Genomic DNA, 14902 nt, shown 5'->3' on the forward strand with positions numbered 1-14902 from the left:
ACAGACAGATGGAAATGCAGGCAGACAGACAGTGAGAAGGGTCTGGCAGTGTGTCTTGGCTACGCCCCGCCCTCCACCAGGCTCCGAGTGGCTTCTTTTTTTTGTATGGTCCTCTTGGCTGCTGCACTCGCACACCTTGTACTGCACCAGTGTGCTGACTGACTTTTTTTCCTCCATGGCATGGGCATGCTTTACGCGTTGCACATACCTCTCTCATTGGCTGGCTCCATTGCTGCTTGCTCTCCCTTGTCCTTCCTCCATAAATCCACGGTGTGGATGATAAGGCGACCCTGAGTGCAGGTTAGTTTTTTCGTCTGTGCACATGGTAGCAGTTGCATGAAAGCAGGAAAAAAAACCACAAGGAATTGAACCATCCATAAATAAAAGAGAGCCTGAGACCCCCAAGGCGTTATAACCTGATGTTGACCCCTCAGCGCTATTTTCTTAAAGGGATACTGAGCACCTTAGCTCAACAGCTTCCCCATTAGGTACACGATGCATCATCAAACAGTAAGATTTACTTTTATCTTCCTAGTGCATTCTCCTCACAGTCCTATGTTTCATACTTGTCCTGTGTTCCTCATTAAGCCCCAGTTTATCAACTTTATGACCCACTTCCCAATTTACCATCCGCAGTTACAAGCTGCACTAGAGGTGAGGAGGGTTAACCTTAGGACAATGAGTTGTTTAGTCAGCACCTTTAATCCAATTTTCTTGTAGCCCATAGCCTGCTTTATTGAAGCAGAGACCCATAAAACCTGTATTGCTGCACTGCTGCAAATAGGTAATATCATTATCCATAATTCACTTTTTTTAATCTAAAGCAAATAGGCTAGAGTGTACAGTAGATTAGGTTACATGTTTAACAGATACAGTTGCAGTAAGACGATCCTATTATTGAGATTATGTTGTTTTACTGTGCCACATTATGTGTTGCTTGCCATGCTGTGATCTTCTTCCTCATTGCAAGTGGAATGCGGTCATCTTTGCTTTTCATGTTCACTTTAATAGACCATCTTCCATTTTAACTAACCACAATGTTTAAGTCTGTTAACACTGCGGTGCATCGGCAATGCATTGCTGCTCTTTAAAAAAGGACATACTCTTATATACTGATAGAAAATCCACATACATGAAGCAAGAGGCTTGTGCATGGACCACTTTAGCGCTGTTCTCATCACATTCGTGTCATTTTTTTTTTTTTGTCCTCTCAGCAGTGACATCAGATGTAAGGAAGTTTAATAAAAGTGATAACTTGAATTAAAACAATGTATTATTACTAATATTAGATTTGTGATTGAATTGCTCCTATAGTTTAAGATTCGTTTCTAGGAGGGATGTAAGAATAAACAGAGCTCCACATTCTGTGATTGAACTTCGCCTCACATTGTGTCACCTCCCTAAGCTCATTGATCACACTAACAAGTCACATGTCCTCATGATGCAAGATTAGTTTGAGGATTTTTCACTTATTTCAAGCACTAGATGTGAGTTGACACCACCTCAAAAAAAAAATAAAAATCTTTTTGGATTGTTAGGTCTACTTATTGTAGCTGCCACAAGGGTGATAGTGTTTAAACAGCTTCTTGCAAGTATTAGTGATATCTGTAGTTAAAGTCTGCCCACACAAATGTGTCCAGTTCTTGCTGCCAGTTGTGAGGGCTCACATCCCAGTATGACGTGAATTTGAGACTTTTCTCAGGCTTTTTTTTTTTTCTCCCCCCCAAACAGGCCCAAAACCACCTCACACCATCTGATAGATTTTTTAAGAGGAGCACTGTAATTCTTGTGTGTGTGGGACTGTAGTATCCTACTTTCTGTAGAAAACATCTGTTCAGATCACATTTATAGTCCGAATCAGTTGTGTTTACTCTACTGCATTTTGTTCTTGCGTAGATGTTAAAAGATTTACTTGTTCAGAAATAGTTGACGTTACTACTAAATGCTTTTCCTAGTAGTTTTGAAGTACATCATAGAATCTTGCTTTTTTTTAACCAAAGTTTAATGTAGATGCTTTTTTTGCTTTTGTACTAATTCAAAAAGTAGCAATGTTTCTTTAAAGTAAACAAAACAATTTTTTGTTTATGTGCATGCCTATTGTTTTGTATGTGGTATACTTGCATTCAGATTATTTTTGTTTTTGTTTTTTTCCTTCTCACCTATCCACAATGCAATGCTGTCCCCCATGACGCACCTCTGCTTGCTGTTACCTGTATGTTAATACGCTTGAATCCCATTGGCCCACTGCCATCATGTGCTCGCTGCCTGCTAATTAAAGACTCAGTCGACTGCCAAAGCAATGAAGCGACCCCTCGAGGCAACTGTAGACCTGGTACTTTGACCTTTCACCTTTTGCTTTGCATGTAGCTTCTTTAATTGTACTGTAGCCACTCACAAAATTTAAGTTGGCTCTTTTGTTTTTGTGAAACCCTGTAAGACACTTTTTTAAAGTATAAATATTTCATTTATGATCACCAGTGGCAATTCTAGTTTGTACTGTACATTTATTAAATGATCAACTTCAGCGTAATGTTAAAATAATTCCAGTTATCACACTGTTTTCTTAATGTTTTGTTGATGATTGCCTTGCTATGGTGTAGTTTCTCATTGTCCTTGTGATAGTTACAGCAAGTTTCCATTTTTGCCTTGTTGTGCTGTGCATAGCCAAATAACAGATTTACAAATATCAGTATTGACTTGTGCAAGTATACAGTTCAAATCTGCTGTGTTTCTGTTGTGTGTGTTTTTTTTGTGTGTGTGTGTGTGAACGTGCGTTTTCGGTGGCCAGGCGTTCCCCCACGGTGTCCTCCAGCCCCTACCAAAGAGACCAGCACTTGAGAAGAGCAACGGAGCGAGCTCCCTGTTCAACCCCAGTGTTTTGAACTACCAGCAGGCGCTGGCCAACGCACAGCTCCAGCAGCCCGCTTTCTTTCCTGCAGGTAAGAGCTCCCAATCAATACACGAGGCACACAGATGCAGATAGAAACACTTATAGGTATGCGGAGCATGCAAGCACACACAGAAACACTCTCTCTGAATGTACTCAGCTAACCTACGATCCATCACAAATGTATCTTTTGGAGTTTCTCATGCTAAAGGGAGAGATCTTCTTATAATCAGTTACAGTTATCTGCTTTGCCCTATGCTTCCCTTTGAAAGGGATTAATTTGAGAGACGCACATAAGGAGCTCCACTGTGATGGTGCGTGCTAACGTTTCAAATATTCCCTGTGCCGTCCCTTAACTTTGATCTAGTGCCTGCCAATATAAACACGTAATTGCTGGCAGGTGGAAGGGCAGTGCAGGCTTTGATCAGAGCAGTAAAAGATATGAAATATTACCACCTGAATATGATACACCTGTCACTCTGTTACGCCCAAGCATACAAAAGAGCAAAACAAGCCTGGTTTATTCCACCACAGAGGCTCTGTAAATATGTTTAGGCTCCTAATGAAGGTAAAAATAACATAAAGAAAAACTATAAGCCTTTAAAAGAAATTCGGGCTTATTCAGTTTTCAGTGTTTATTTAATCTGTCCTGACAGACATCAATATTGGGGGGGGAAAAATTCCATTTTAAAACAGCAATTTTGTTCCAATTTACCCAAATTAATTCAGGTCTGCTCCCTCATTCCTCTTCAGTTCCCTCCCCCAAAACAAAATGCTCTCTGTCTACTCCCTCACATAGAAACTAACAGTAGCTTAAGCCCCCTCGGGTCCCCCGCTAAATGAGTTAACTGCAGCTAACACGTTAGCCTGTAGCCACAATGAGTCATGAGGATGAGACTCCTATCCCTCGCTCTTCTTTCTACCTGCTCTTATTGTTTCCCTGTGGTGTGAGATGCCTGAAAGCCCCTCATCCCTCCCTCCTCCTGTGTCTGCGTGTGTGGGAAGTAGCCTTGGGTCAAAGTCGTGTTTGCAAATTTTTTTTTCCCCCCTATCTGCTAAATTCCAGATGGGTGGGGTTTCTCTACAATGAAGATCAAAACAGTGGGTGCCAAAAAAAGTTGCACAGTTGCTGGAGACTATTTGAAGTTTCATGTAATATTTCATGTCTCCATTTTTTATTTGCAAGTACAACTTGATCCAGTTTTGGATGAAAGCCTGTGCACATCATTGTACTGACACTGCATGATGCTGCTGTTTGACTCACCTGTTTAGTTTCCTTCTCTCTCTATTATTTAGCCTTCTCTCTATTTCTCTATAGAAATGACTTATTTGAGAACTTTAAAAGCATATATATATACATTTACCAGTTGCAGCTATTGAATTGCAGGGTTCTAGTGGCCACAGAAGACCCTGATTGGACCAAAATTATAATTGAGATAAGGGAAAAATCCACAAAAAGAAAAAAAGATATAATAGAGTGATTTATTATTAATTATTTCCTTACAAAATAGGAAATCGTAACCAATACAACATGCTGGACCTGGCCACAGTTTCATATCCTACAATATACATTGCTTAAGTTTGGTTTAGCAGCAGTTGTATTTAAACAGTATTTTCTCACTAATATCATAACTGATTAAGGGAATTCCTCTGCTTGCTACTGTATACTGCATTCATAACTGGCAACGCTTTAACAGTAGCATCTGAGCTAAGTGGAGCTTTTTTGTCTAACCTTGTTGTTCTCCTCCCTCTCGATTAACCCATTTATTTCCTCCTCTCTCTCCCTCTCTGTCTCCCTCCCTCCCTCTCTATCTCTCTCTCTGTCTTTCTCTGCATGAACACAACAGGGTCAGTCTTGTGCATGACTCCTGCTAGCAGTCTTGGTAGGTCCTGACCCTCCCTTTGCTCTCTCACATACACTTTTTTTTTAATATATATATATATATAACAAAGTGTGGGGGGCTGGTTGGAGTGGGATGAGTGGGCAATATCTGCAGCCCTTGCAGGTGAGACAAAAGGTCATTGCTTCACATCATCACCTGTGTCTGTGATGAAACTTTTTAAAAAAATGTGCTCTAGGATTTTCCAGCTTATCAAAATGTGCGTTTCTTTAGTACCAGTGAGGCTGATATATGATGTTCATGATGTTAAACACACTTTTCATGTCCATTTTGTATCACCTGAAAGAGTTGTGTTCTTGTTTCCTTACTGACTCTCTTGCTAATGACTGTTTTGTTTATGATTAAAATGTTAGTTTGGATAAAATACTGCAGATCTGATCTGTTCTGAAGCTGTAGGATAGCTACTGTCTGTTTGCTGTGCTGTGTTGATCAGGAAATTTAAATCAGTTTCCCAGAGAAATTATTTTAACCACATAGTTGGATATATTTGTCTCAGCTAAAAGTGGATGGGAATTTACAAAATACCAGTCGGCTAATCGGCGGCTCCTACATTAGTAAATGGTAAAATAATGATTGAAATTATTTTTTAACTACACAATTACAACAATCCATCAGAGCTGCATGTTTTTGGCATGTGCAATGAGGAGCCGCCTGGAAATTTTTTGGCATATTACTACTGTTCAACTTGTCAACCCACATAGATTAAAAACTGAAATTCCCATCCCTGCTGCCAAAAAAATGTCATTGATTCATTGTAATTGGTGTCTTGCGCCACCCAACTTCTCTGGGAAAAACAGCAAACTGATTTTCCGTATAAATTTCCTTACTTGTGATTGTAATCAGCTTCTCTCCTCTTGTTTTTTTTTGTTATTTTTTCTCCCACGCTCTCTTTTTCTTTCTTTCTTTCTGTCCTCCTTGCTTTGCATTGTGAATGGTTGCATGCCATCTGCCGGTGTAACCCTAACGATGGCTTGCTGGCTCTCTGTAACATCCGCCACCACCACCATCAACAACAACAACAACAACAACAACAACAACAACATCAACAACAACAACAACAACAACAACAACAAACGATACCGTCGACACGCACACACCACAACTGTTGCCATGGTTATCATAATGCTCCACCTACCTGTCCATTGCTACCACCTACCTTCCCTCTCCCCCCCATTCCTCCTCCTCCCTCTCCCCTTCCTCTACCTTCCCTTTCCCACCCTCAAAACAAAGTCCCAATGATGTACAGTGCTACGCCTGCTACTGTCTCTGCAGCAACAACTCCTGCCACAAGTGTCCCCTACGCAGCAACAGCACCAGCCAATCAGGTTTGCTCCTTTTAAAGCTTTCTTTCATCAGTCCCCGGAGCTCTGAATAAGTACTGCTTTCTAATAGTGAGCTGCAATAACCTGCAGCTGAGCCCACGCCCAGCCCCTCCCCATCCATCCATCCGTACGCCTGCACTGGGCGAGCTCACGCTGGCTTAAAAGCCTGTGAGTGGGTGTTTTCAAGAGAATTCAAAGCAGAGGGGCTACCTGAGCAAGCCGGTGCCAGTGCAGTGTATCGTATTTCTTTGAAAAACATTGCGCACAGCCCCTTAAGGCGCAACTAGAAGCACTTCTTCAGAGCTCCCACATTTGCAAAGTAGTAGTTGTGTTGTGTTGCACTACTTCCTGGTTTTGTTTTGCATGTTCTGTTTTAAGTTTTATTTTCCACTTTTCTTGTTGTTGTCGAATAAGCCTCTCCATCTGCAGTAGGGGCATCATCTGTACTGCTTGTGTGCTACATGTATGCAAACACACACACACATACATCCAAGCATATATACGCAGGCAATTCCTGGAGCAAACCTCACAACTGGTTCATAACAATCTCACAGCTGCCATGTTGGATCTTTTCCTGTTTTCCACTCCTCCCAGTTTCACCTTTTTACCTCTTCCTGGCTGCAGGATAAAAGAGCGAATAAATCATGTGAGGAAACAGTTACGGGGCCGCGCTTGTCAGGGTGAGACAGACACAGGAAAAATGATCACAGAAGGTGTCTAAAAATGGCCTCTGATCGCAAGCTCTCCTGTTGCCGTGTGTCAGCAGGAGCCAGGGAAGCAGGGCCAGGTTTGAATGCCAGAGTGACGCATGTGTGCCCCATTTTAAACCTGGAAATTTCAGCACAATGCTGGCACTCTGGCCACGCGCAGCTGGCAATCATTTACTGGTAGTTCTATATAGAGGTGCCACGAGGATGAACAGACGAGAAGTGTTCCACAGGTAGAAATGTAACTGGCAAACAATCATGTAATCTTTAACCGGTGTGAAATTGCCCACAACAGCCAGAATTTAAATTAGTGCATTTAGACGTTGACTGGATATGGGAGTCTCTCACTACTCTTTCTTTTTTTCTTTGTTCTAATGGCCTCGGTGTGCAATGAAAATACATTAACATCAACTTTTGTCAGAGATCTTTCTTCCTCTATTATGAAAGTATATCAGTTTCTTTTAAATGGAACAATTTTAGATAATTGACGTCTTTAAAAATATCTTTTAAAACGACTCCTATATCCTACCTGGAATTTAAAAAAAATATGAGAATGGAATCTCCCAGTGTGACAAATATAAATCATAGGTTAATCGTTAAATGAAAAGAATTAATAATTTCTCCAAGATTCCCCCTTCCATCATTAACCAAGGATCCGGTCTGGTACCTTGCACTTTATTACCCCTCATAGGCCAGCAATGTGTGCACTTCCTGTGAGTCACCGTCTCTTCCTGTAATTGGCATGCAGCAGCAGTAGCAGCAGGAAGCAGAGCTGCTCTTTAAAGATGCATGTGGGACAAGGAGCCGGAGAAACACTGACGTCAGCCCCTCGCTGTCTGTCTCCGTCTGCCCCTCTCTTTCTCTCTCCCCTCCCCGCCCTGCATAAAGATCCTTCCAGCTAGGACACAGTTAACACTTAAAAATCACCAGCTGTGCTGCATACAGTGGAAGCTTCGTAGACTACAGTCAACCCCATCGTACGGTTATTCAGACCGTCATTTCATTTTTTTTATTTAAAGGCACTGTTTGAAAAGCCTCTCACACCCAAACTGTTTGTACAGTTTGTAGTTAATACGAATGCTAGCTGGTTAGAATCTGCCATTAGCATCTCCTTAATTATTATGTGGCTTCTCAAACCCAAATCCTGGACCAAAACACTTTGCGGGATGAATAGAGGAGAGAATAAAATGATCATAAATCATGTAGCCAGAAGAAGTAAACATTTCAGTGAAAGGCAGTGTTGTTTACCTCAGAAGTAAATAACATAACTAGTTAGTAATATCTATATATAGAGGGACAGGATGTTGCAGACATGTTGAGAGGTTCAGAGTCTGGTCAACTCGTGACCCTCTGAACTGTCATTGTGACATGACAAGCAGTAACCAATCACATCATTCCATGTCCCAGCTCATATTAACCATGTGCTCACAGTGCTGGGGTCTCTGGTAACGTCACTGCTGTTGATGGAGATTGTAAAGTTGCAGCTCCCTCTACTGTCGGAATATGAGATTACATTACACACTTCACAGACCAATCACTGTGACCACTGAGCTGATGGGGAGATAAATTGTTAGAGTTAAATACAATAAGCAGGGATATAGCTCTTCAGCTAGAGGACAAGGGTTCAATCTGTCATCTCCCTTTGTCATTATACTTATCACTTATTAGAAATTACAGACTAGGTCACTAAGATCTCATGCAATAAGAATTATAATCTGATATGAATCTGTAAAACATTCACACCTCCACCACTGATTCTGTAACACATACACTTAATTATCCAACTAGTCACATCATCATCTGCCATTTAAATCTTCCTAACTTGTTCTGGGCAGAAATTTGTTGCATGTACGTGTCAGTGAAACATGCTGCTGGTATTACCGCACCAAATCTGAGACAAATAGGACCTGCAAACAATTCCTTGGCATTTGTTTTTACCCACCTGTGCTACCAGATGGGTGGAATGTACTGTCCTATCTTAGCATATCCCATCCATCTGGCACCCGCAACCAAACTGTTCTCTTTCCATACTGCACTGTGGAGCAGGGCTTTCCTCTCAGCCCGTGCACATCACACGCTCTCCGACTGTGGCGACCTTCTGTGATGTGTGATGTGACCAGTGGCTTCTGTCCTTTGCTGGCTGTCTATTGTCTATTAACAAGCACCATGCGGCTTTGTTCTGCGTTGGCTTGCTGCCAGGGGCAACCACATGATGGCAGCCAGCAGCTCTTCTATCTGTCTTCCCCCCTCTATCGACACTCCCTCTCTTTCTGTCTTTTCTTTTCTCTCTCTCTCTTTGTCGTGTGGTGGATTAATCTTTATCTCCTAAAGGGAGAATACACACAGAGTGGTGACCAGACCTGGGTCAAATGCTATTTGCAAATAATTAGAAGCTGTTGCTCTTGTCTGCATGAAACACCAGGCAGGTGGTGTCACAACAGTGCGACAGCTAACACAGAAAAGTACTATTCATTGATAAATATGCATCTATGATTTTTTCAATATTGTGTGACACTGTTGTCATGGTAAACATGATCCAACTTAGGCTTTCTTGGTATGCTTGAAACGAACTAGGTCATTTGACATGTCATCTGTTCTGAGGGCAGGGTGAAAACATGATCCCACAAGCGCTTCGTTTGAGGCATACTGAAGCCTTCAGAAGGCAAAATAATATTATTTGACCCAGATTTTAAGGGGACACCAGACAGCAAAAACATCAGTTATATGTATTTATGTTAAAGGGGACATATTATGCACATTTAAAGGTCTATATTTATTTAACTCATACTGACCCTTTATGCAGCCCCTCAGTTCAGCCTCTTTCTGAAACAGGACATTTTAGCTCCTCTCTCTTTAAGGCGCCCCTCCCAATGAGCCCCTCTATCCTGATTGGTTAGCTACTACAAAAAATGATGAAACAAACTATGGTAGTAGGATTTCACTTCTTTTATTTGTTCTTTACTTGAAATGTCAGTTTCTCAAATACATCTGTACATAATCAAGCTGATATCTGTTCATCGGCAAGGTAAAAAAAAAATTGTTGCAAACAAAGCATTCAGAGCAGGGTGAAGCCCTGACTTTTGACTTGCAGCGAGCATTTCTACATATTTTCACCTCAAGTTTTGGAACTTTGACCATGTTTAACACAGACATCCAACAGTATATAAACGGAAAATCACAAAAAGCATAATACGTCTCCTTTAAGTATATTCTTTATGTCTTAAATAATAAAAATCAATTGAAATTTTAATGTCACACGATTATGTACTGAACCATGGAAATGCAGATTATTTTTTTTTTGACAATTGTTGTAAATGACATTATGTAGCATACACTTGTGACCACTATCTTGTGAGTAAATAAAGCTTCTCTTTCACAGGTAAACTAAAAATTTTCTCTCCTTGTTTCCTCTCTGTCTTCTCCTGCCCCCCCCCCCCCCCTTCTCTGTCTCTCTCTTCTAGATCATCCTGAAGTAAGTGTCAGGAAGGGAATGGAGTGTCACGAAGCTGCACTAGGAAACCCAAAACAGCCCCTCTGTAAATACTACCTTACCTCTCCAATAGAGGTCCAGCAACCTGCATGCTAAGAGTGTAACACTTCAATTTAACCGTAAGAACTGCAGTGCCGGTGTAACACACACAGAAAAAAAGATATATACTGTATGTATTGCTAGAAAAAAAACTATTAACATGAAAAATTCAAAAATACTCTTATGTATAGTACTACATACATAGCAGACACACTATAGAGGTCATTTTAACAATTGTTCTCCCAAAGTACCGTGGATCCCCTTTCTTTCATATTTATTCTAAGAACCTCTGCACAATGTTCATCCCTTGGTTAGTGAAAAAGAAGCTTGATTTGCACTATATGAGAAATATAGTGCTTTCTGTTGAAGCGGAAAACAGGAAGAGTCACAGAAAACCCGTGCACAACCACACCGACGCACTTGGCGCTTTCAAGGGGCGGCGAGCTCGAGGGTTTTTGTCTCGCGGTCTTTTGCTTTTGTCTCTTCAAAGTTGAATGTCCTTGAGGCAGACAGGCTCATGTTTTCTTAATGTGACTGTCCCTGCGAGGGTTCCTCTGCGACCCTCATCTGCCCATTAAGATGCCATGATGAAGCTTATCCTCCAAACCTCCCCCTCCTCACCCCTCCCCCCTCCGCCAACTTTTCATCTCCGGAAAACATCTTGCCAAAGTTGCAGCCTGGAAGAGATCGGTGGAAATCAACCTGCCAGAAAGCAGAGCCACGTTTTGACATCCTGCTCAAAAAAAAAAAAGTTTTTCTTTCTTTTGCCATTTCCCAAGCTGCTCAGAACGCAACCCAGTCTCCCTTTATTTGTTTTGGTGCTGGGTTGAATTCTTTGTTTAGGAGGAGTGGTGGGATAGTTTGTGCACGGATTTTTGCATGTGGTTTGGGACAGATAGGGGAAGACAGTGCCCAGTGTTGACAGAAGATAGTCGTGGCCATTACCGAAAAGCCTAAAGGCTCGGGTCTGTGCCAAGGGCTTAACAAAGCTTGAGGGTTAGTTCCAGACATACCAAGCCTTGTGTGTGTGTGTGCATGTGTGTTCGTATCTGGAGACTGATGGTCTGCCGGCAGACTGGGACTTGAAGCGAGGTCTAGCAGGTGATGACAACACCAGGCCTGGTAGGACAGTTTTTTTGGGGGGCGGGGGATTTAAGTGCTAAGACTAAACAAAAAAAAAAACAAAAAAACGGTGCATTTGACGTTGCTCGTCAAGCAAAAGATGACTTGAACTTCGACTGGAGGGCTATCTGTGACCGTCGGTTGTCCTGTCCAACCCTACTATCACCGATAATCCTGTTCCATTTTAGAAAACTGTAGAAGTGCCTAAAAAATGCTCATCAACAACATGCATCCAGAGTGTATCACTAAAAGTCACAGACACAACACACTGGCTGTCAGAAGCAACATGGACTTTCGGGAAAGACATCACATTTTTGCGAATCGTTACTGGAATCAGTTTTCTAGTAACCGTTCATTAACATCACAAGTGACTTTATCGATACAAAAAGAATTTAAAGAAACGACAAATCAAAAATAGCTTTGTAGAATGTTTGGTGACTTTCATGGTGTACCATCGTTTCTTACCATGGTTTGAGTAGTTTACATGAGGAACGTGGGTGAGAAAAAAAAATGTATTGTAAACTGTGTAATGTATGTAAAGTGTCTCTTATTTTGAGAGTTTATATTCATGGTTCTAGAAATGTATTCAAAGTTATTTAAAATTTGTGTTGTGTCTACTATCAAGGTATGTTTGAACCTCCCCTCCCCCAACCCTCCACCACCTCCATCGCCACCTCTCAGAACAATCATTTCTTCTTTTTTTTTTTTTTTTTAGCCAAGATCATAAAATGTTGTTTCATTATTTTAGACCAACCCTCTTTAATTTTTGCATTTTACGATTAGCGTGTTTTAACTCATGATACTAAATCTCTATTTTCCATTTTTCAAAAATTCAGATGTAATTTCATGGTGCTTGATTAATATTTGACAATCCACAATCATACTTTTGGAACAAGAGTGAAGCTCTGGTTTCACATTTTGGTTTCATTCTCTTTGATTGTCTTCTCATGCATTATGATTTGTATGTAATATTTGTGGAAGGTGGTAAAAGTTATATTTTGTTGTAATTTATCTTATGTTACTCTTGGTCAAATTTTAGTCAAAAACAATGTTGTAAACTATTCTATTTTGAAATGAATGTAATTTATTGAGCTGTGCTACATTCTGCACGGTTGGTCATTTCAAGGTCTAACCTGTCAGGTCAGCGAATGAGAAGTCGCACACAGGAACAAGGGGCGGGGTTTAAAAGTCAGCCCGCCAATGGAAAGCTACTGGATCTTTCTTGCCTTCTCATCGAAAAAAAAGATCACGGTGTTGCAGTAATGAGCATAGTAATAGAGTTGCTTGTGTTGTTGGAAAAAAAATGTTTATTGTATAGATGACATTTTACCAAAAAAAGAGAAGAAAATTTCAAAAAAGATGTACTTTTCACTCTAGTATGATAGTATTTCATAACAATATTAAGTTGTTGCTGTGGCAACCAAATGTTGCAATTACTAAAGTTCGGTATTTTTGTAAATGACATTGTTAAGTTGATTTTTGTTTCTTTTTGCTAGAACACTGTACACAAGGTAGATTGTAAAGAAGATATGAACATTTCTTATTCTTCACTGAGATTATGACAATGACCTAATATTTTCATTAGCAAATAACAGCCTCTATAGTGCTGTGACTGTAACACTTAAATAGATTTAAAGTCATCAATGTTACATAGATTATATATATATATATAAATATATATAAATATATAAGAATGAGATCATCTATAAATTAATAAGTTCAGATGTACAACTCTTCCCCTGAGAAAGGACCTTTAGGTTCCACACTGAGACATTTTATTCGATGTATCACTAGAGTTAAGGATTGCACTTTTCATATTGTTTAAAGATGTGATCTGTTTTCATTTCCTTTAAGGGTTTAGAGGTTACTGCACCCTGTTAGTACAGTAAATCTGTTTATCAATCAAAAGCAGATGCTATCGGTAAATAACTTTAATTAAACATGTTGCATGGGAAAACAATATTTTCTTTTCTTACTAAATGATAACTGAATGTTTCTAGTGAAAAAAAAAATGTCTGTACACAAAATGTCATTTGGTGACCCACAATGCCCTTGTGTATGGGATCCTCTTGAGATGTAATGTTTTTGAAATGTGTTGGCAATGATTGACTGATGGTAAAAAGAAAAATGTAAGCACTTTCTGAGCAGTTGGTCAACTGAGCAGACTCAGCTTATCCAAACACTTTGCCTTATCTTGAGTCCATCGTGCTTAAGGTTTTATGTTTTTAAGAGCTCTTATGAAATTTATTAAGGAGGCTGAACGGGTCTCTCTTCTCAAACCCCTTCTCAGTTTTATTTCAAATATATATCTTTATATCTAAAGTCATTTTTTAAGGTGTTAATGTGCGCATCACAAGGCCAAAAGGGGTGACTGCAACAGAGTGAACAGTCATGGATCTTTACTTGTAGTCTCCCACATCTGTAGTGAAATCTTTTTGTCCCATTGCCTTACAATGGAACAGTTTGGAGCTTGTAATTCACAGCTTTAGCCAGCAGAGGGCACTACACTGGAGACTGCAGGTTATGATTGTGACTGCCTGTGCCATCGTTGTTGCAGGGTACCCTACCAACAAAGTAAAGACATAAACATAATTCGACAAGAAAACCCTCATCGGATTTATAGGTTCAATGTAATCATTTTTCAATGTATTCTTTTTTTTTTGCATATATTTTGTGCTATTTTATGTTTCTATAGTCAAATGTTTCTTTGGTTCCAGCAAGATAGTGTAAAATCTATTGAAAGAAAGAAATAAAGAAAATCAAAGGAATTTGTTTGTCTCGGCCATTTATTTGTGACATGTTTGTGTATTATTTCACACGGTTTATACTTAAACATGCATTAAGTGTCCCAGACTTATTCTTAGTGACACATACAGAGATAACTACGTTTTGTTTAATTTGTTACAGGATAACTGTTTATATGAGACCAGTAAGGCTAAAATACGGTCAAGTCAACCAATTCATCTGTGTTCTCTCATTGTGCAAACTTCCTCTGACTTAAATGTCGGTGGTTTTTCTTCAGGGCTCTCTCAAAGACCCCTGGTGGTCCCTGAAGACCACTTTGGGAACCACTGCCATAAAAGTAAATAAACAGCAGATCATAGTGTAATTAGAGCAAAATTTGCACCAGATAATAGGCTCTGAAAATACACTAAGAAGACTAATGACTTGATTTTAATGCTGCTTGCAATAAACTATGTCTGAGCTTTCCAGAATTCTTTTTCCACAGATGATAAACATGACGATAAGACAAAGTACTGGGGACAAGCAATTTATGTCTATGTCATTTCCTGTTTCTGCAGTGGAGCATTTTCTGAATTTGAGTAAAATATATATATAAATACTGTGTATATGAGAGGTCAATAATACCACTGCTTTCACGGCTACATGTGAAAACAGGCCTGTGTCTGATGTTGGCAGCAGTGGATGGAAAA

General features: G+C 40.0%; 1 protein-coding gene across 9 annotated transcripts in view; it reads left to right on the plus strand.

Annotated features, from left to right (window-relative positions):
- Window positions 1–14232, plus strand: part of mbnl2 (muscleblind-like splicing regulator 2) — a 56107-nt gene extending 41875 nt beyond the window's left edge. For 3 of the 9 annotated variants that reach the window (XM_042404762.1, XM_042404764.1, XM_042404763.1), the window contains exons 6-10: window positions 2279–2332; window positions 2789–2939; window positions 4735–4770; window positions 6019–6113; window positions 10279–14232. In XM_042404762.1, coding sequence (XP_042260696.1) covers window positions 2279–2332; window positions 2789–2939; window positions 4735–4770; window positions 6019–6113; window positions 10279–10293 — 351 coding nt within the window. In that variant the 3' untranslated portion in view covers window positions 10294–14232. The remainder of the gene's footprint in view (window positions 1–2278; window positions 2333–2788; window positions 2940–4734; window positions 4771–6018; window positions 6114–10278) is intronic. The other 6 variants (XM_042404766.1, XM_042404765.1, XM_042404768.1 and 3 more) reach the window with 6 other exon arrangements.
- The last annotated feature ends 670 nt before the right edge of the window (window positions 14233–14902 follow it).

Source organism: Thunnus maccoyii, chromosome 24, assembly GCF_910596095.1.
Source record: "Thunnus maccoyii chromosome 24, fThuMac1.1, whole genome shotgun sequence".
Classification (NCBI taxonomy): domain Eukaryota; kingdom Metazoa; phylum Chordata; class Actinopteri; order Scombriformes; family Scombridae; genus Thunnus; species Thunnus maccoyii.